This window comes from Syngnathus scovelli, chromosome 5 (genome assembly GCF_024217435.2).
Source record: "Syngnathus scovelli strain Florida chromosome 5, RoL_Ssco_1.2, whole genome shotgun sequence".
Lineage (NCBI taxonomy): Eukaryota > Metazoa > Chordata > Actinopteri > Syngnathiformes > Syngnathidae > Syngnathus > Syngnathus scovelli.
The window spans coordinates 10,936,442-10,954,677 of NC_090851.1; the positions used below are offsets into that span (position 1 = coordinate 10,936,442).

The following is an 18,236-nucleotide window of genomic DNA, read 5'->3' on the forward strand; positions in this document are numbered from 1 at the left end:
GGAACAGGATTAAGTCAATGAAATGAGTGAAAAGAAATCACAAGGAATATTCATGTTTTGAGTGTTTACTGAGGAGTGAAACTGACAACCACAATTACTAAATTAAATGAGTGTGTAAACACACAAACTAATTGTAAAACCTATGTTCTTTCTTTAATTTATCAAAGTGTGGTGTGTGAATGAATGTTCTGTCCTATTTACCAAGCATGTTTTTTCTCTTTTTCTCCAGCTTAGACTCAATGATTTCTTGTGTGCGGGCAGAAGATGTCTGAGCAGAGAAGTTGATATAGACAGGAATGTAGCCCCTACTTTCCTGGATACCGTTGAGGAGGCCCCGAGCTATCACAGACTGTAAAAGACACAACCTTGTTCAGGATTTTTACAGTTTAAGGCAAATTCAATTTGAGGCACCATAAACTTGAGAAGATTCTGAAAAATGGCAAAATGGCAGTGGGTAGTACAAAACAGAGTTGCTGCAAATTAAGCCAAACGCCCACTGGGCACAAGCAGTGCTATTAATACAAAAAGAAAATCATGATAATGATAAACATCTATCCTTTTGAAACTGTATTTTTAGTTTTATTATTGTTACGACTTGCCTTCCCTACTCCTGTAGAGCCAGTAAAGAGTACAGAACGGTTTACTGAAAGCAATTTCTCCATCAGATAGCCATAGCGGACAGTGTCTGTAGTGGGAACCAACATCTCAAAGAAGGCTTGTTCGCTGTCGTATGAAAATAAAGGTATTATTGTCTCCCACTGGACAAATGCATTTTTGCTGAAGTTGATGAACACATCCCATAGGGCTCCGTTGGTAGGAAGCTATAAAAGACAAGTAATGGATAAAATAAATATTTTTTCTTTGTTACATGGACTTAAAATGTGCTATATCACATCTCTATCCTCATTCATCCAATATAGTGTACATTTTTACATGAATTCTGAGTTTCAGAAATTTAGTAATATTCCAACCTTTGCAGGCTCCGCCTTTGCTCTATCAAATAAAGCAAACTACCCTTTATTTCCATGTACTCTAAGGCCAAGGGGCTCATCATTTCAAACAACAATGATCTTTTTGTCTGCACCAATTTCTTTTACAATTAGTAGTATCAGAATTACTTACGTTAACCAATAAACAACCAAACTTTACTATTCTTTCAATTGAGCAAATAGAACTACAATGCAGTTGACAATCATGTAAATACATGGTGCAGTACCTTTGCACTGTTGTTGTCTTTAAATTGCTCCCTGATAAAGTTGTCAAAATCATCCCATTGAGAACTGGGCAGATTTCCTCCTACTGCCCATAAGTAGCAAAATATGAAGGTCTGACATAGTACATCGGTCAAGCGCTTGGAATCCTGCCATTTACAAACACACACATAACATGTTGTCAGAAGCTAATGGGATGTTACAATACAAACAATAAAACAGTTAATTTATCCATTATATTCATTCAGTCCTTGATAACAAACAAGTACCATATTAAAGTCTGGTCCGTCTTTGCCGAGCAGCAGTGCCTCCATAAGTGTACAAAGAGTGCATACTTTACTTATGTCCACTTGGCGAATTGCTTGGGTGCAATGTTTCCATATAAAGTAGAGCCCATCCTCCACATAAGTCTGAAATAACTCAAGCAATGCCGTCTTCACCGGGTCTGGAAACTTGAAGGACAGCAAGATGTAAAAGTACACAGATATTTACAGTGAGGCTAGAGATTTGGGGAAATTTCTAATCTTCATTTATATTGGATGGACAGATTAACAAACTGTCCAATTGGGAAAGGGACTAGGTAAATAATACATATAACATTTCATTTAATTTGATCAAATCAAAATCATATGTTATCCTGGTCAAATTTAAGTTTTGTTTTTGTTTTTTTTGTTTCTCTCTTTACATGATTATGGTAGTAATATAATTTGTGCTGTAGTAATGTAGATGGTGTGTGGGCAGTGAAAACTTGATTGTAATCGGGACGGGGCTGATAAACAGAAGTGCTTCAACCCGATTCCCTTATTGACATCATGTAAAACAAAATGTGACATTAAGTTGTAATAAGTGTTTTGTAGTTGCCGAAATAAACAAATCAAATAAAAAAAATCTCTAAGTAGGGTCGGAAAATGGATGGATGGGTTTCTTCATCGTCTGTTATTAATGTTAATTACAGCATCCATACATTTTTACTGCATATCTTGGGTCTGGTATCAAAAGATGAATATACAACAAGAGATTAACATTTTCCTTACATTTTCTGGTATTTACATCTGAATGCGATAAATAATTTTGACCGCCACTTTTTATAAGCCAGCCATTTTTCACTTGAGTATTGAAAACATTTAAGGTGTATGGCTCTATTTTGTTCGACTGGTGCCCGTGCACTTGGTGTACAAAAAAAAAATAGGCGTAACTTCATATTTGTGCAAGCACAAGTCTAGTGGAGTGTGTTTGGGGTCGTGTTGCGCTAATCTGGGCGTGCCAGCACACAAAGCAGCTTTGCCTCCGACGCACCTGATAATTTGGTGACAGGAAGTAGTCTGCGCTTTATTTGTGATGTAGGTATCACATTCTACTACTAATAAGGGCTTTATTTTCTTGCCCACCACAAATTGAGCACAAATCTGACCGAAGGCAAGTTAGATATTGACGCGGTCTTTTTGCAGATGCTCGCAAGGTGGAACAGCATGGCGAATTTAAAAAGAGTTTTGCGCCCTGATTCTCTGCCAATAGAAGCAACTCCTCAGGAGGGTCTGTATATGTGTTTATCTCTTGTTTTATATTCACCTGATGTTGCAATTTACCAATCTAGAAAAATGTAAATTTGCCAGAAATGTTTCAGACATAATCCTACTTTGGATCCTAGACCACTGAGCCATGTCTGGACATAAGGCATCCACTTGAGTTCATCTGGGTCAATGTAGACCATGCCACAGCGACTGACTGTGGCTGGAGATGCCACAGCCAAATCCTGGACCTGGAAAATGTAATTTCAAACTGTCGAAGGTTATACTGATGGAAGAAAAATATTAAGTGAGCGGTCTATTTGTGTAGATTGTAGAAGTATGGTTTAGCATTAGCTGTTACCTCAAATACCATGTGTATGGAAGGAGAAAGTTTGATACGTTCACTGTTAGCCAGACAGAGCATTTTGTTGTCATCCAGCACTGTATTCATGTTCTCAATCCACAGGGCATCAACTGGTCCATCACAAATCACCCATTTATGGTTATCGTTCATGCTGTCGACTGCATCACGGACGCTCAGTGCCATTAATCCATCACGCCACTCAAGGGTCAGTGTGTTAACCTAAAGCAGATTATTATTGCTTGTTTTTTAAATAAACTGAAAATTAGTCAATGTGCCAAAAGGCCATTATATCTCCAAAGTACCTCTCCATAAAGTTCTCCCATTGTGATAGATTTGGGGTTGAGAATATAGGTTTTCACAGGCTGATAGAAGGGGTTTTCTTCCCTATACTCGGAGTCATAAAGGGTATCCAGTGTGTCTGCCAAGACGGAGTAGACAGCGGTCTTTCCACCACCAGTGGGTCCAACCAACATTACGCCGTGACGCACAATCATGGTCTCATACAGTTGGATAACCTAATTTTCAAGACACAGGGGTATTAGTTTCCCATTCAAATACGTACTATCCATCCGATACTAAGAATTGAAAGGGCTTTTGCCAGCTCATACATACTGATTACAACAATAAGGTTTACCACCATTATAAACGCATTTATTTCTCTAGATGTTGAAAAAGAAACTGCCGTGTATAATTCCCTTAGCCATATGTACCTTGTTAATCATGGTGGCCAGCGGCTGCAGGTTTCGCTTCACGATACAATCCACAATGGTTGAGTGCAGTATACCATAGTCATGCGCAGGGATGACCACACCAGGGAACAGGTCAGACAGGATGCCACTAGATGAATTTTATACAATAACTGAGTATAAAGAGTGCATCCAGAAAGTAGTGCTTCACTACTAGAAAGTAGTGCTTCACTAGTTCCACATTTACATAAATGTATTAATACGAATAAAAAAATAAGAAATCACATCAACTAAATTATTAAATCTGAGTTGTCAGATTGAGGTCAAGAAACTAGAAACCCTGCCATAGTTTGGTTTTAGCGGCTAAAACCAAACTGTCATTTAATTTCTGGATCTAGATTTGACGTGTTTTACAGCACTGTGCTGAACTACTGTACTACAGGAAATTCCATTGCTTAGACATAATTTGGAAAATCACACCCATGTCTATAAAATGTCCCACAGTTGACAGGGCAATGGTTCAGAAATATATCTCTGTTGCTTTTAAAGATTCTAGTGAGTACAATGGACCTCCATAGTCCATGAATGGAATAAATTCTGAAACACCGGAATTCATCGTAGGGCCGTCCAACTAAACTGAGCAATCAGGAGCAAAGTGGCCTTAATCAGGGAGATGAACATGAACCTGATCATCACTGTCAGGGCTCCGACATACTTCAATGGAGGAAAAACCAATCAAAAGGACAACCATCTCTGTGGCAATCGACTAATTCAGCCTGCATTTTAGTGACAGTGGAACCCACACCATGGTAAAAGGCACATAGCAGAATTTTGAAGAACATTTCCAGTCATTTCTTTTTTAAATAAGGTTGTGACAAAATGCCGTTTCCTCATTACATAGCATGAAATAACACTGGAACAACAACTTGATACCTCCTCATTGAACTAGCATTCTTACCCAAACAGTTCTGCATCATCTGTTAGGAATTTTGGCAGGTTGGAATCCCTCAGAGCTCTAATGAGAACCACATCCTCAATTAGGTCAGGGTTCTGTCTCTTCAGAGACCTGATGACAGATTATCAGATGATAAACACACTCGTGCAATAACCATGACTCGCTTCTGTAGCTTTCGGGGCACTGATGGTGCAATACTGATACGCGACACGACACGACGTGACACTACACTACACTCTTATTCTACTCTCTCCGGTGTGCTAGTGATCACCTAGGATTGGCTTCACTCTGCCATCCCTCCAATTTCGCTACATTTTAATGCAATGACAATTAAGGGTTTCTGATTTTCATTTCGTGAGAAGATCAATAAAGTTTAGTCTATTTATCACAATTGGAACAAAAGAGTAGCACAGACTTAAATGTAATAAAAATGCATGCAATTAGCTCTGAGCTTTACTAATATACATCTGATTCAAACAACTTGGTCATCTAAAAAAAACACAAGGCAACATAATGATTAAAGTGCTGGCTTATAAACATTTGGAATTGGCCGACTAACAAGGCAACTAAATGTAGGAACACGCAAAAGACATTGAATGAATCATGTGGCATTCGCTACAGCGGTAGTAATAGTAAGTAGTAATATAGTTTTGTTCATGTAATGTGATCTACGTGATCATGCAAAGAAAAAAAAGATGCCCACTGACCCTGCCATAACAAGAACAGATTTGACAGCTCTCATTCCAAAGTCATAATGGTCCTGCTGAGACAGCTGTTCAGAGCACAGCTTGTACATTTGGGTCATCTTCCTTGCTAGAGTCTTACTGGACTCAAAGCCTTCTGAGTATAAAATCACCTGCATGGAGAAGTGGAGTACAAACACAGGTGCAGAGGCCAAAATGCAGTTTACCAAAAGGTCGACATTGTAGTAAAACACATAACATGTTTTTGTATTCTATTGTAAAGTTGTCCGTCAGTGGCTCAATGTTAATATCTGGCACACACAGAAAAACTGTTACCTCTGCAATGAGTGCATAGTTCGGCACCATCATAGCTACTGGCCTAAAGAGAGATTTAAGATTATCAGGTAGCTCTGATCTTCCAGCATAGCCTGGGTTCATGGTAATAAATGCTGCACAGGTCATCACCAGCTTGATCTCTCGTCCCTCAAATCGAAACTTTGTCATCTGAAAAGTAATGTAGTAAAGATTTTAAAATACAGTATTATTGAAATGCTACATAATTTGTGTCATCATTTCTAAATGTTTGTGCATACCTTAGCAGCTTTGGCATTCCGTATAGTTATGAGCTGCTGCGCAATGACTGACAAAACCTCAATATCGATTCGATTGAACTCATCAAAACAGCACCAAGCACCAGACTGAGCCAGTCCACTGAAGAAACGCCCCATCATCTGATGGAGATATATACAGTTGAGTAAGAGACAGAAAAAAATATATGCAGTTATTTAAGAGAATTATCATAAACTATACTTTAATTATTAGTTAAATTATACTTTAGGCAGCACAGAGGAGCATGCAGTTATCACAGCTGCTGCACAGTCAAAATGTTCTGGGTTTGAATTGCTTTCATCACTTGCTTGAACAGAATTTTTTTGGGGTACTTTGCTTTCCTCCTTTTGTTGCTTTTGAAACTCTAAGTTGCCAATGGGTATGAATGGTTGTTGATGTGATCTGATTGGCTGCCGGCCCTTCTTGTCGTCTTGACGGTGTAGTGATAATGGATGGATGGACTACACTGTGTTTTAAATCATCATCATCATGTATGATTGAAGCTGAATTTTACATTGAGTTTTTGTGGATGTTTTTATAAATGATTTATTGAGTGAGTCAACATGGCACCATTCAATAAATGGTAACCTGGAGGATTATTTTGGCAAAAACAAGACGAGACATAAAAATACGAACATCAGATAGTTTTCAAGGTTTACAATATTGCATCCTTTCCTCATTGATACCCCAATGTGGGGTATGTGTATGTATGTAACTGTCAATGCCACTGAGAGTTTAGAAATACTAAAACGGTATATATACTATGCCGTTGAAAATAGTGTATGTTGACAGAAATTTGAATGGGTATTTGTCACCTAATCTTAATTATTTGTGTAAAATTATTAATCAACAAATTGAAGCATAATCTGATGATGTTGTCCTGATAACTAGAAGATTAATAAATTGTGGGGGAAAAAAATACACTACAACAATATTTTATTTCTCTGCGATGAAATGGAGAGGCTCGAGACTTGATTGCTTTGACAACACTGCCATCTAACAGCCACATACAGTAAATGCATAAAGGGTGAGAGAGCAAGCGTGAATAGAGCGAACTTGTTTAGTTGCCCACTTGCAAAGCCACTCCAAAATCTTGTAAGTGCAAATATCCAGTGTGCAGCTCTCTTTAGATCACCACTGAATCATAATTATGTTTAATCTTCCTGTGACTGGTACTTTTCAAACAGATGCCTCTTGGCATTTATAACTTCACAAGTTAGTTAAAACTAATCTAAGTAAATCACTCAAATTGCTTTCGGGTGTATCGACCATTATTTGTCATTTGTTTAAATGTAGAGATTCTCCTAATTGAGCTCCATTTTTCAGCAATAATTATTTTTGTAAAAATGTTTACTTTTGTTAGCAGAAGTGAATGTGCATTCTTTTCACATTAAGCATAAAATTATTTTTCCTTCTACTTTAAAATAAACTACATTTCAGAGGAAATGATGGCTTTATATTCACTTGAAAAATACTTTAGAAAGCTATCCAGATACAATTACTGTAGTCACATCGCACCTTGTAGTCGAGTCCATCAGAACAGTTGAAGACCACACACTGAATTGCCAAAGCTTTGGCCAAGTCCTTCGTAGTCTCAGTTTTCCCTGTTCCTGCAGGTCCAGCTGGAGCACCTCCTAAGTCCAACTGGAGGGCTCCCATTAGACATAAGTAGCAACGATCCTGCAGTGGCATGTTAGTTAATTTTGGTAAGTTAAGTGTAAAATGTAAAAGTCAAATGTATGTTATTTCTTAGTACATGATTTAACAAGAAGGTGTTGTGTTAGACTGTGTGTGCTCAACAGTCCAACAAATGTACCCAGCCTTCACCGTATGTGCCTATTCCTGTGTGACTTCTGTTTTATGCATGTGAGCATTATGTCGCCCATGTTACCGTAAGTGGAGTGATGACCAGTCTTGGACAAGCTCCGAGGTATTCATAGCCATAAATGTAAGTAGATAGGGCCATGCAGGCTATACAGTTGTCCATGTCAAGATCCCAGTAGTAACGTAATTGTCTCTGCCATTCAAAGTTATTCCCCGAGTCCACCTAAGAAAGAATTGTTCAAGTGCATGACCTCATAAATTACATGCTACAAAAAGCTACAGGCAATAAATGAAACGTGTACTTGTGTGTGTATATGTGTGTCTGTATGCCACAGTACTCCACCTTCTGTCCGACTAAATCTGTCACAATATCACGGGCATGCACATCAACGGTGATGAGGGCGGTGATGATACTGCGATGTAAAGTAGGTAGTTTCCCTCTGACCAAAGCGGCAAGTGCATTTAACCTCTGGAAAATACACGAGCAGTCAACGCTGGACAAGTACATTTTGTAGATTTTTTTTTTTTTAAATAATCTGAATAAAAGTAGTTTACGTCAAAGTTGGTGAATTCAAATTGCTGCAAGGCAGCAAAGTGGTCATGATCTCCTTCCAAACAAGCTTCCATATCCCTGCACCACATCATCTGAGAAATAGTCAACACCACCTGATGAAGAGGAATAAAAGAAACTGTTGTAAGAAATGAGTGGCAGTAAAAAATGAAAAGGACAGGATGGAGGATAAGATCGAGAAAGATGTGTGCATTGTCTTTGCCAAGGACATAAACAGATATAATTGAGAAATATTGGGCTCCGCAAATCATGCTTCACCCAAAGCAATACTGTAAATAATACAGCACAGAGGACAAAAGGATAGAGCCAAGTGAAAAAGCACGGAAAACAACTTTCATTATTCTGCTGGAAGACTAAAATGTCACATTTGGAGGATTTACCAATAAGTTTTCTTGCATAAGTGTGTGAGAGTTTATACCTGGGAAGGATACCCAGACACCACCCATTCTTCCCTTGATGTTATTTGGTAGTCGGCTATAGAAGCCTTGCTGAGCTGCCGCAGTGAGTTGAACATGGCCTCTTCCACCTTGCAAAGCCAATCTTCCACATTGCCTCTTGCTTTCAGACCTTTTGTTAAAGCCACCTACACTTGCACACCAAAGGACAATATCAACAGTTATAACAGTGATACATCAGGCCGCTCCATCTTATACAGCACCGGAAGAAGATACAGTACTTGCCCCCTAAATGGAATAACTGGTTGGGCCATGGTCAACAGAAATAACTGAAATAAAAAATTTTCTATAGCTGATAATGAATCTTTCACATTTCTGTGCAGATATGTTGACCCACATTTCCTTGCAGAATTGTGTTATTTAATTCAACAATTCTATGTGGTTTTCAAGCATGAATGGCCCCAGACCATCATACTACCACTACCTTGATATGATGCTGCTGCTTTTCTGAATTTTTTTTTCATCCCCCCCCCATTCAGCCAGTTTTAAACCTGCCCATTTAAGCCTCTATGCCCAAAACAGACTGACAAAGTTCAAGGCTTGATTGTAACCACAGCTGACCTTCTCTCCTTCCGGGGAAACCATATTCAAGATGTCCTTTGTATAGACCTTCTCCTGTTCTCCAGACTCCAGTGTTGCTTGACCTGTATTCGATTGTTCAGTGTCCAAGGCAAACTCAAGGTGTGTAATTGCATCAAAACATTTTCTCAAGTGAGGTTGCACTGCCTGGGGGTTTCTTGTCTGTGCCAAAATTTTAAGCAATTCATCATTGGATAAGAAGTAGAACCTGCAAAGAGAGGAAAGATTGCAAAGTAAGCAACATTCACATCAGTCATGTTGGTAAATTATACATTTAAATCACATTACATTAAGCATAAATACTTAACATACTTGAATCATGAATTATAATGTGTTTATTTCCCAACTTTCTAACGAAAAATGAGCCTACCTTGGGAATATAACTCTCTTGGACTCCAAGTAGTCTTCAAGACACTTTTGTATCTTGTCCAACAGAACATTATTTTCTTGAAACGTTTCCAAAAGATCTGTGTGGGATAATACAAAATCTCAAGAGTGTACATCAATGTGAAAATGTGGATTTCTTGCTGTAAATTGGAACCTCTTTTCTTAAACTTAACCTATGGGTACCTACTAGGCTGTGTGGCTGCTTTGAGTGCATTGGGCATCTTTTTGACTTTAGCCATGATGGCCTTCCATGACTTGTCCACTTTGAGAAACATTTTAGATTCAGCAGGAAGCTGCCTCTTGATGTCCGGTGCCAAGAAAATACTTTCCAAATACAGCCAGTTTCGTTGGCACGTAAGCCACTCATCCTGTGTAGGAAGAGGAGGTAAATATATTAGGTAAATATGTGCTCTTATTTTATACAGATGGCAGACAAAAAATTGCTTTTGCTTTTGTTTTTTCAAAGCCTTCACCAGAGTTTGGTTGAAGCGGAGCAGCCTCATCAGGAGTTTGTCCACCCTGGCTTTGATGGGAGCAACGTAACGAGAAGTTGCTGCTGTGCTCACATTAATAATGCTGTCATCCAAGAGTACCTCAACAAGGACAAAAAAAAAAAGAATGAATAAAATTGAACTTTACCACATTTTATAGAATTGATTGGGGAACGTGCACTTCATGTTTACTTGGATATCATCTGTGCCCCCCAAGATGAAGACTTCTTTGGAGTCACCATGCTGCACAAGACTGAAAGTAGTGGTCCACCACACATCCTCCACCTAGAGTGTGATCAAAATGGGCCTCATTTTTCAATCACTGATTTATCAAAATAATAATGGGTAAAAACTTTCACTAATATACACATCTCCTCATCTACACAAAAAAAAATGAATTATAGATTGATTTACTCCAAAAGAATAAGGCAAAAAACATCTTAGAAGAAAAAGACACTCATGGAGTCCTATTTTTACCAACCTTGTTAATGATTGTCTCTACTGATGCCTCGCCCGAAGCCTGTGCTGATGCCTAAAATTCAAAACTTTTGTCTCTTCAGGCTGCATCAGTTAGGTTAAACATTGAAATACCAATAGTAAAACACCGTATACAGTTTTTATACAGTATAGTCTGGATAGTTCAGAAATAAAGCTATCAAGTAGATTTCTGATAGTTTACTGAAAGATAAAATATTGAGGTTGAGCAACAAAGAAGAAGTTAGGGGAGACCTCCATTATTTCTGTGCCATAGGAGAACACGTTGAGTTCCTCCACAACAGCCACAGTAAGCTCCACACTCAATGAACTCCCCACCACAGTTTCCAGGGACCTCCAGTGTTCTGGTTTCATACATGGGTTACGCAAATCTGTGATCACGGGCACCTGAACACATCACAGTTGTCAGGCGTATAATCAACTCACCATTCATCAACAAGAAGTACTTCAGTTCACATCGTAATGGTCTAGTTTTATTACAGTTATGGTTACCCACCCTCTGTTTCATAATCTCAACCTTCTCCTTAAGAAGTGGCACTACGTTATTACGCGGCAAGCCTTTTTCCATTTGGTTGATATACTTGTTATATTTGTTGACTTGTGAGTTTAACTGCTCCATGTCCAGTTTCTCAAGTGTGGTCTGAAGATACAACAAACAGACAAATAAAAACAATTAATGGAAGTACAGTGAGTAGCATCTAAAGTATCCTTATAACGCTGCACATATTTTGAGAGTGTCTCACCTGCCGCCATCTTTCTTGTAATAAGTCCCATTCCTTCATAGAGTCCCAAAGAAGCCTCTTCAGCCTAAACTCTCCTTTTAGCTCATCAAGGTCATCAAATTTGGTCACCACCAACTAAATTGAAAAACAGTATTCACAGAAAAATGGCACTGACTTGGTTGGAATGGTGGTGAGTCAGGATTTACTAACACAACATGTGCAGTTATATTGTACTTGATTTGGTGACAGTCAGAAAAGTAACAGTGCAGCGGCAAAGGCGCATTCATCAGCAGAATGGTTTTCATGAAGGCCAAATACTTGTAATGCAGAAATGAACATTCTGAAATAGCCAATTTGCTCAATTTAGCTTCAACTATTAAAACAAAAGCAACACCAAGACCGAGATGACGAGGAAACCCAAGAGAAAACAACTTCAGGAAAAGTAGTAAAATCAATTATTAGATTTACTTAATAAGCACATTACCTTGAATTGTTTCTGGTAAGAAGTATATGTTGAAGCCTGAACTTGCAGCTCATCAATGGAAACCTGAAGATCCTCAAGCAGAAGATGCACTTCCGAAAAATCAGCAGTGACTTCAAGGATTTGTGGATCCTACACATACATCCATGATATAAGATCATCAGAGAATCCCATTCAAACTTGGCAACCAACTCAAAAATACTTTATCGCCGTTATATATTTTAAGACAAACTAATTTGTCAACACACCTGCGATTTTTCCTTGATTTTCTTGACTTTCTGGTTCAGATCTCTTATGTCTACTAGAAGAGACTTAGAAAACTTGTCCATCATTTTGATCCTGTCAAACATTGCATCATTGATCATGTTGTGTAATGAGTTCATGTAAGGCTCCATGGAGGCAAAGGCCACATCGTCAGCTGTGACGGGAAGTGAGGATATATTGATCAGATTGTACATCTGACACACGGTTTCCTGTTCCTGCTCCAGCACTTTCATCTGGCAACAAAAAAATGTAGTGTATGACAAGAGAGATGTTTTCTTGTGATGCTCTTTAAGTCCATCCAAGTTAGGATATTGTACACATTAACAAGTCTTACCCTTTCTGGTATCTCATCAAGGAAAGTGAGGTAGCTGGCTAACTCGGTTGTATTACTGGGACTGAGTTCGAGTTTAAATTGAGCTTCCCCAGCTTCTACCATGACAGCTTTTAGCTTTCGCTTGGCCTGCTGTGTCAGTATCTCATTAATGAACTATAAAAAGAGAGCAGAAAGTTACTACTACTATTGCCCCATTCACTGACAATTAATGAATATTGCACATTTGTATGGACACTGTGTGTTTATGAGCAAATTATGATTGTGTACTGTTCTGACCTCTAAACAGCGGAGGGGGGAATTGATGAGCTTTTCTTTCATTTCCGTCTTGTCCACAAGAAGGAGGCCTAGATGTCTCTGTGGCTGGAGAGCTACAGCTTCTTTATGCTCATTGTGGTATAAGTCCAGTGAATTTCGAAAAAAGTCCAAACCTGTTCAATAAAGTATAGTTAACAGTAAAAGAAAATTATGAAAAGAAAGTTCAGAGGTCAGGATTAAAATGTCAGGCACCAGCTTTAATCACTTCTGATATTGTCCATTATATACAGAAAGCCTGTACCGTGATCTTGCTGTCGTAGCGCCTCCAAATCTAGACTTTCATTCTCCTTGTAAAACAACTGAAACCGCTTAAACATGCTTGCGCATACTTGAGCAGCTTCAAATGTGAACTGCAGTGCTTCCTGAGGGGGAAAGTAAACACATTGTGTCATCTGGAGTATTACTTCCAAAGGGAACTAAGGTGTGACTGACCTTAATTTTTTGACGGATACTTTTAATGTAGCCATCATTTTCAATGACCGATTTCAAACTGGGAGCATCTCGATATTGACTCTTAAAGTAACAGAGACACATTAAAGTACGGAGTGGTGTCTAACATATTTACAAATAATAAACCACGGATGTCCACCTCCGATCCTAGAGGACTGCTATCCTGCATGTTTTAGATGCTTCCCTCCTCCGACACCCCTGACGCAAATGATCAACAGGTCGGCAAGCTTTGAACAAGCCTGATGAGGATTGTTATCATTTGAATGATGTTGTGTGTTGGAGGGAGGATCAAATACATGCAGCTAAGCATCCTTCGAGAACCGGGTTTGGACACCTCTGATATAAGCAGTGTAACCACGAGTGACATAGTAAACACAGTTATTCGTCTACCTTAAAAGACTCGTGACTTAAGAGTAAAATGAAATCAGGGTCTTCTGTTAGTGTTTCAACAGACAAAACAGTCTTCTGAAACTTCTCGATGATCTCTCTAACTGTCCTCTGTTGGATAGGAAAAAAAAAATCATTTATTTTGCTCGGCAGTTTATTATCATTTGGTATAAAATGGTTGCTGATTCAATCTTTAACCTGAAAGTTCTGCTCAGAAGGTCTGTAGGATAGCGCTTGTGTATCTAGCACAAGTTCACTCATCAACATCGGTTTACTCTGGGGAACTTCGGACTCTTCCTCCTATTAAGACACATATAACAAACCTTTCACGATGTCGACTCATGGTGCCGAGATAATGCCCTACCTTTTGATCCGCCTTTTCCTCAGCAGGTTTGTTATCAGTTTCCAGCTGCTGGCCCCAGGTTTGAATGACATCATGGCTGGGGGTTTGACTAACCTGCTCTTTGAATGCAGCCAGCAGCTTCTCCACAGCACTCACAAACAATGTGTGCATGGTGTTGACCACCAAATAGTCAACGAGTCGGATGAAGCTGTGCAGATGAGAGATAAAGGAGAGAGTGATTGGTTTCCTGAAAAATGTTTACTTCAAACAAAATGTAAAACAAAACAAGAAAACCTACCAGTTGAGGCGGTGACAGAAGAAGCCCTTGTTGATCCCCAATAGAATTTGAATTTCACTCAGCTTGTTGCTATCTGTAACAAATAGATAAATAGATTAAAAAAAAAACAAAAAAAAATACATCTCTATAACTTGGGACACAAAAATCTCAAGACAATAAAAAAATGCACACACGATCTGACAGGAAGTTGCTACAGGAACACAGTGTCACTTCCTTGACCAGGTCTTGGAAGTTCTTCAGGTCAATCAGTGCCTAATTAAAGAAAACAATTATGGGACAAGATTATGTGGGGGAAAACAACGACACTATGAATATATCAATCAATCAATCAATGAGTCACAACACTCGCATTTTCGGGAATAAACACATACCTCCTCTACTTGTGTGAATTGAGCTTCATGAAATTCCTGGAGAGTATAAGTGTGCGTTTTCTTAATAAGACACAAGTTGGTTGTTCTGATTTGGTAACACATTTTCCAGACATCTGTCAATGCCGTGCTAAGATCCTGTATAGAAATGGGACAAAGTTTAATGACATCATGGTCTAAAAAAAACTGCCTGAAGTGATAACAAAAAGTATGTGCTCCTTTTGGAATTTAATGGTTTTCTGAAAGGGAAAGTCAACAGTTATTTTGACTGGGTGCCTACTACTCGGTAGAGTAGTAACAGCCCAAAGTGCCTCCATTTGTAAACTATTTGCAGAATTCTAGACTAGTGAATTTATAAATTCTTTGAAGTAACTGTAATCTTGCCAATTATTTTAATTGAGCAATTTTTGATTGTAAATCCAATGAAAGCACGTTCTAGTTTAGCAGGCCTAACTCTAAACATTTGAAGATTTTTTTTTTGTGTTTGTTTTTATCAACAGTAGTTGAAATCCACACCTCCAAAGTCATTATTTTATTAATACGCCATGCAGTATGGTAAAACCCGACACCAATTTTTTACACTATATAACTGTAGTGCCTGCAGAAATGGAATGTAAACAATATAAACATATTTCTATCAGCACTATAGTTTTTGATTTTCTTGTCATTTTCAATCAAGACAAATGTTTAAAAAAATTGCCATTATTATTTTAAAAGTGTCAATAGCCTTGAATTTGATGAAGATGGGATCACAATTTATGACAAATATATTCAATATGAACCATGAAATTCCCAAAGAGTTGCATGTTTTCTTGCAACTGTATTTTTACAGAAAGATTTTCTCTACTTACCGGGTTGATCAAGAACAAATTGTCTTTGAGAGCCTCTTGAGCTATGTACATCTTCTTGGCGCAGACTTTTTTATGCCAGATATAGAACGGTTTGAATAATTTGAAGCGAGCAAAGAAGGGGATGAGAACCAGCTTGCGGTGAAGTTGATATTCCTCCTCAAACCGCTCAAGGCTTACAAAGTCAAAGTTTTCTCGACAAGTTGACAATACGCCATCTTTGCTAACCATCGTGTAGTCATCCTTGCTGTGCTCAAAAATTCGGACTTGAGAGGGGGCTTCCAGGTTCGCGTCTTCCTTAAGGGAAAAGGGTCGTTTTGCTGGACATGAGGTACATGCTTCATTTTTGGGGAGTTGATTCTGTAAGAGTGAAGAGAACAGCCCAAAAATTACAGGTCTTTATTAAAGCTGAAAAATACTTAAAATTTTAAGTTTGGTACATCTGTTATTCGGTTGACTAGTCGTAAGAACTAATTTTGATTTCTATTTAAGGAGCTGTAAATAATCATTTGGTTAACTATTTACCATTATTTATTTTCACATTAGCACTCAATGTTATTTTTCTTACAACTTACTAAATGGACATCTGAGGTACCGCTATTTACACTGCATGTGAAACCCACCATTTTTAAAGGGCTCTGATCATTTAATTTGCCTGTAGAAGTAGTAGCAGACGTTTAATAGTCAGAAAGATGCATGTGTGTAAGGATAATTGCCAATAGTGGTACAAGTTGTGTGAAGTTAATTAAACTTAACCCTCATTTGTGCCATCCTGTTGTGTTGAAAGCACAGCTGCAATTATTTTCTCACACAATGCATTGTGCGAAAGCTCACATACTCAACGAGTCGTGACATTCAGTGGGAAAAAGCCAAGGTGGGTAAATGCCAAATGTACCACTCTGATGCTTCAATTTTGAGGATCTTTCTCTCAGACGGTTCATGTTTATCATCTACCTCACACTCATGAGTGCCACTGACCTTGGTGCTGGGTTGCAAAGGAGGTAGTTTTACATGTGATGGCACGCTCCGCCTCGGTGGTGTCTCTTTCTCTTGGGATATAGCCGCTTGAGAATGCCAGCCTGGGAAATACCTCTTTTCCTGAGATTTTAGGTGCTCCTCAATTGGCAATTTCCGTTTAACACGTCTCTTTAACAGAGCCTATATTATGGGGCAAAACAAAACAAAATAAACAAACAATAATGTGTATAACAACAAAGACAGGCCAAACATCCAAATTGAATCAAACCATCAATTCCCGGTACCACTAGTCCTCATTAGGGTCATGGGTGTGCTGGAGCCCATCCCAGCTGATCTTGGATGAGAGGCGACGCTGCCAGCCCATTAAAGGGCACAAATATAAAACTATTCACACGCATATTCATACCAATGGACAATTTAGACTTCTTCAATTAATCTTCAAAGAGTTTTTTTATTTATAATGTGATAAAAGTACCTTGATAGAAACCATGTAAGCACGGGGAGATCATGCAAACAGAAAAGCCTGAGCCCAGATTTGAGCCCAGAACTTCTGAGACAGATGTGCAAATGACTCGGCCACCATACTATAAAAGTTACAACCATGGAAAATAACTAATAATAATTAAACGCACAGTGGACATATTTATCTAATTTCAGTCGACTCATAACATCTTGTATGTTCAAACCTGCGTGCCTTTATCATAGAGTGGAGGTAGCATGGTGGGGCTCTGCTGTTGCGGGAGATCGACCTCTGAAAAAATATTTAAAGTGGATATGAGATATGGTGTGTAGTGGCAGAACTTGAAAATACTCCTGCTAATCAAATGCACTCACATCCTCCGAAAAAAAAAAAAAAAAAAAAAAACATAAACTGGCTACCTCAATAAATCCACATTCAGTGGATGCAATATGAATATTTAAAAAAATCTTCTGTAATTATGGATCGTCTAAGTTAATCTTGTATTCTATTTATGATTTTTTGGCTATTTTACAAGGGAGCATGCAAACCCTCAAGCCAATAACTATATTGTGCAAATTTGCACCATTCTGTGAGGGTCTATTGTATTTGCAAAAGCCCAATTGTAAATCCAGTTCTCGAATTGTATCTACAGTAAATGCACGAGTGCATGCATCCAATACGGAATCGGTGTAGTATGTAGTTGGTTATTACCCATGCAATCCTTCTCACTCTGTCCAGACGAGTTAGATGTTGACGCCATCTTCGCTTAAAGTCCTAATGTGCAATGGACTGCAGGATAGCGTTAATGTAACTCACATAATTCTTGTTTTTCAACTCATAATTACTCAACCCAGACGCAAATTTGGTACATTATCAAAAACTGCCATTCATGGACAGTGTGTCATTTTGCATACGTCAGTGATACGCATATCACTGACATCACTCATGTAATGTTACACGCTTAAATAACACGTAAACGAAAGAAAGTTACGCGGACGATGGCGAGTGGAAGCCTCTGACGACTGTTGCCAAATTTAGCTTTCACTGCCTGGTTAACGCATATATTCTGGAAGGTGACGCTACAGATGTTGAGTTATGCACACACTTGAGCAGTGTTAACAACACTTCCTGTAATCGTAGGATTTGTTGTCATGGCAACAAGCACATTAA

General features: G+C 38.6%; 1 protein-coding gene across 1 annotated transcript in view; it reads right to left on the reverse strand.

Moving 5' to 3' along the window:
• Nucleotides 1–17,325, reverse strand: part of dnah6 (dynein, axonemal, heavy chain 6) — a 38,884-nt gene extending 21,559 nt beyond the window's left edge. The window contains exons 1-41 of the mRNA XM_049719488.2: nucleotides 17,293–17,325; nucleotides 16,607–16,786; nucleotides 15,632–15,988; nucleotides 14,784–14,918; nucleotides 14,586–14,664; nucleotides 14,413–14,485; nucleotides 14,136–14,322; nucleotides 13,970–14,071; nucleotides 13,775–13,882; nucleotides 13,367–13,447; nucleotides 13,176–13,296; nucleotides 12,896–13,047; nucleotides 12,620–12,772; nucleotides 12,270–12,518; nucleotides 12,025–12,153; nucleotides 11,562–11,675; nucleotides 11,315–11,458; nucleotides 11,053–11,205; nucleotides 10,805–10,855; nucleotides 10,516–10,608; nucleotides 10,306–10,425; nucleotides 10,020–10,200; nucleotides 9,816–9,912; nucleotides 9,428–9,653; nucleotides 8,830–8,994; nucleotides 8,396–8,506; nucleotides 8,184–8,309; nucleotides 7,908–8,063; nucleotides 7,535–7,696; nucleotides 6,001–6,138; nucleotides 5,744–5,911; nucleotides 5,432–5,580; nucleotides 4,728–4,835; nucleotides 3,794–3,920; nucleotides 3,386–3,598; nucleotides 3,081–3,302; nucleotides 2,848–2,970; nucleotides 1,481–1,663; nucleotides 1,217–1,360; nucleotides 600–821; nucleotides 202–349 (exon numbers count right to left, since the gene is read on the reverse strand). Coding sequence (XP_049575445.1) covers nucleotides 202–349; nucleotides 600–821; nucleotides 1,217–1,360; nucleotides 1,481–1,663; nucleotides 2,848–2,970; nucleotides 3,081–3,302; nucleotides 3,386–3,598; nucleotides 3,794–3,920; nucleotides 4,728–4,835; nucleotides 5,432–5,580; nucleotides 5,744–5,911; nucleotides 6,001–6,138; nucleotides 7,535–7,696; nucleotides 7,908–8,063; nucleotides 8,184–8,309; nucleotides 8,396–8,506; nucleotides 8,830–8,994; nucleotides 9,428–9,653; nucleotides 9,816–9,912; nucleotides 10,020–10,200; nucleotides 10,306–10,425; nucleotides 10,516–10,608; nucleotides 10,805–10,855; nucleotides 11,053–11,205; nucleotides 11,315–11,458; nucleotides 11,562–11,675; nucleotides 12,025–12,153; nucleotides 12,270–12,518; nucleotides 12,620–12,772; nucleotides 12,896–13,047; nucleotides 13,176–13,296; nucleotides 13,367–13,447; nucleotides 13,775–13,882; nucleotides 13,970–14,071; nucleotides 14,136–14,322; nucleotides 14,413–14,485; nucleotides 14,586–14,664; nucleotides 14,784–14,918; nucleotides 15,632–15,988; nucleotides 16,607–16,786; nucleotides 17,293–17,325 — 5,983 coding nt within the window. The remainder of the gene's footprint in view (nucleotides 1–201; nucleotides 350–599; nucleotides 822–1,216; nucleotides 1,361–1,480; nucleotides 1,664–2,847; nucleotides 2,971–3,080; nucleotides 3,303–3,385; nucleotides 3,599–3,793; nucleotides 3,921–4,727; nucleotides 4,836–5,431; nucleotides 5,581–5,743; nucleotides 5,912–6,000; nucleotides 6,139–7,534; nucleotides 7,697–7,907; nucleotides 8,064–8,183; nucleotides 8,310–8,395; nucleotides 8,507–8,829; nucleotides 8,995–9,427; nucleotides 9,654–9,815; nucleotides 9,913–10,019; nucleotides 10,201–10,305; nucleotides 10,426–10,515; nucleotides 10,609–10,804; nucleotides 10,856–11,052; nucleotides 11,206–11,314; nucleotides 11,459–11,561; nucleotides 11,676–12,024; nucleotides 12,154–12,269; nucleotides 12,519–12,619; nucleotides 12,773–12,895; nucleotides 13,048–13,175; nucleotides 13,297–13,366; nucleotides 13,448–13,774; nucleotides 13,883–13,969; nucleotides 14,072–14,135; nucleotides 14,323–14,412; nucleotides 14,486–14,585; nucleotides 14,665–14,783; nucleotides 14,919–15,631; nucleotides 15,989–16,606; nucleotides 16,787–17,292) is intronic.
• Between the last annotated feature and the right edge of the window lie 911 nt (nucleotides 17,326–18,236).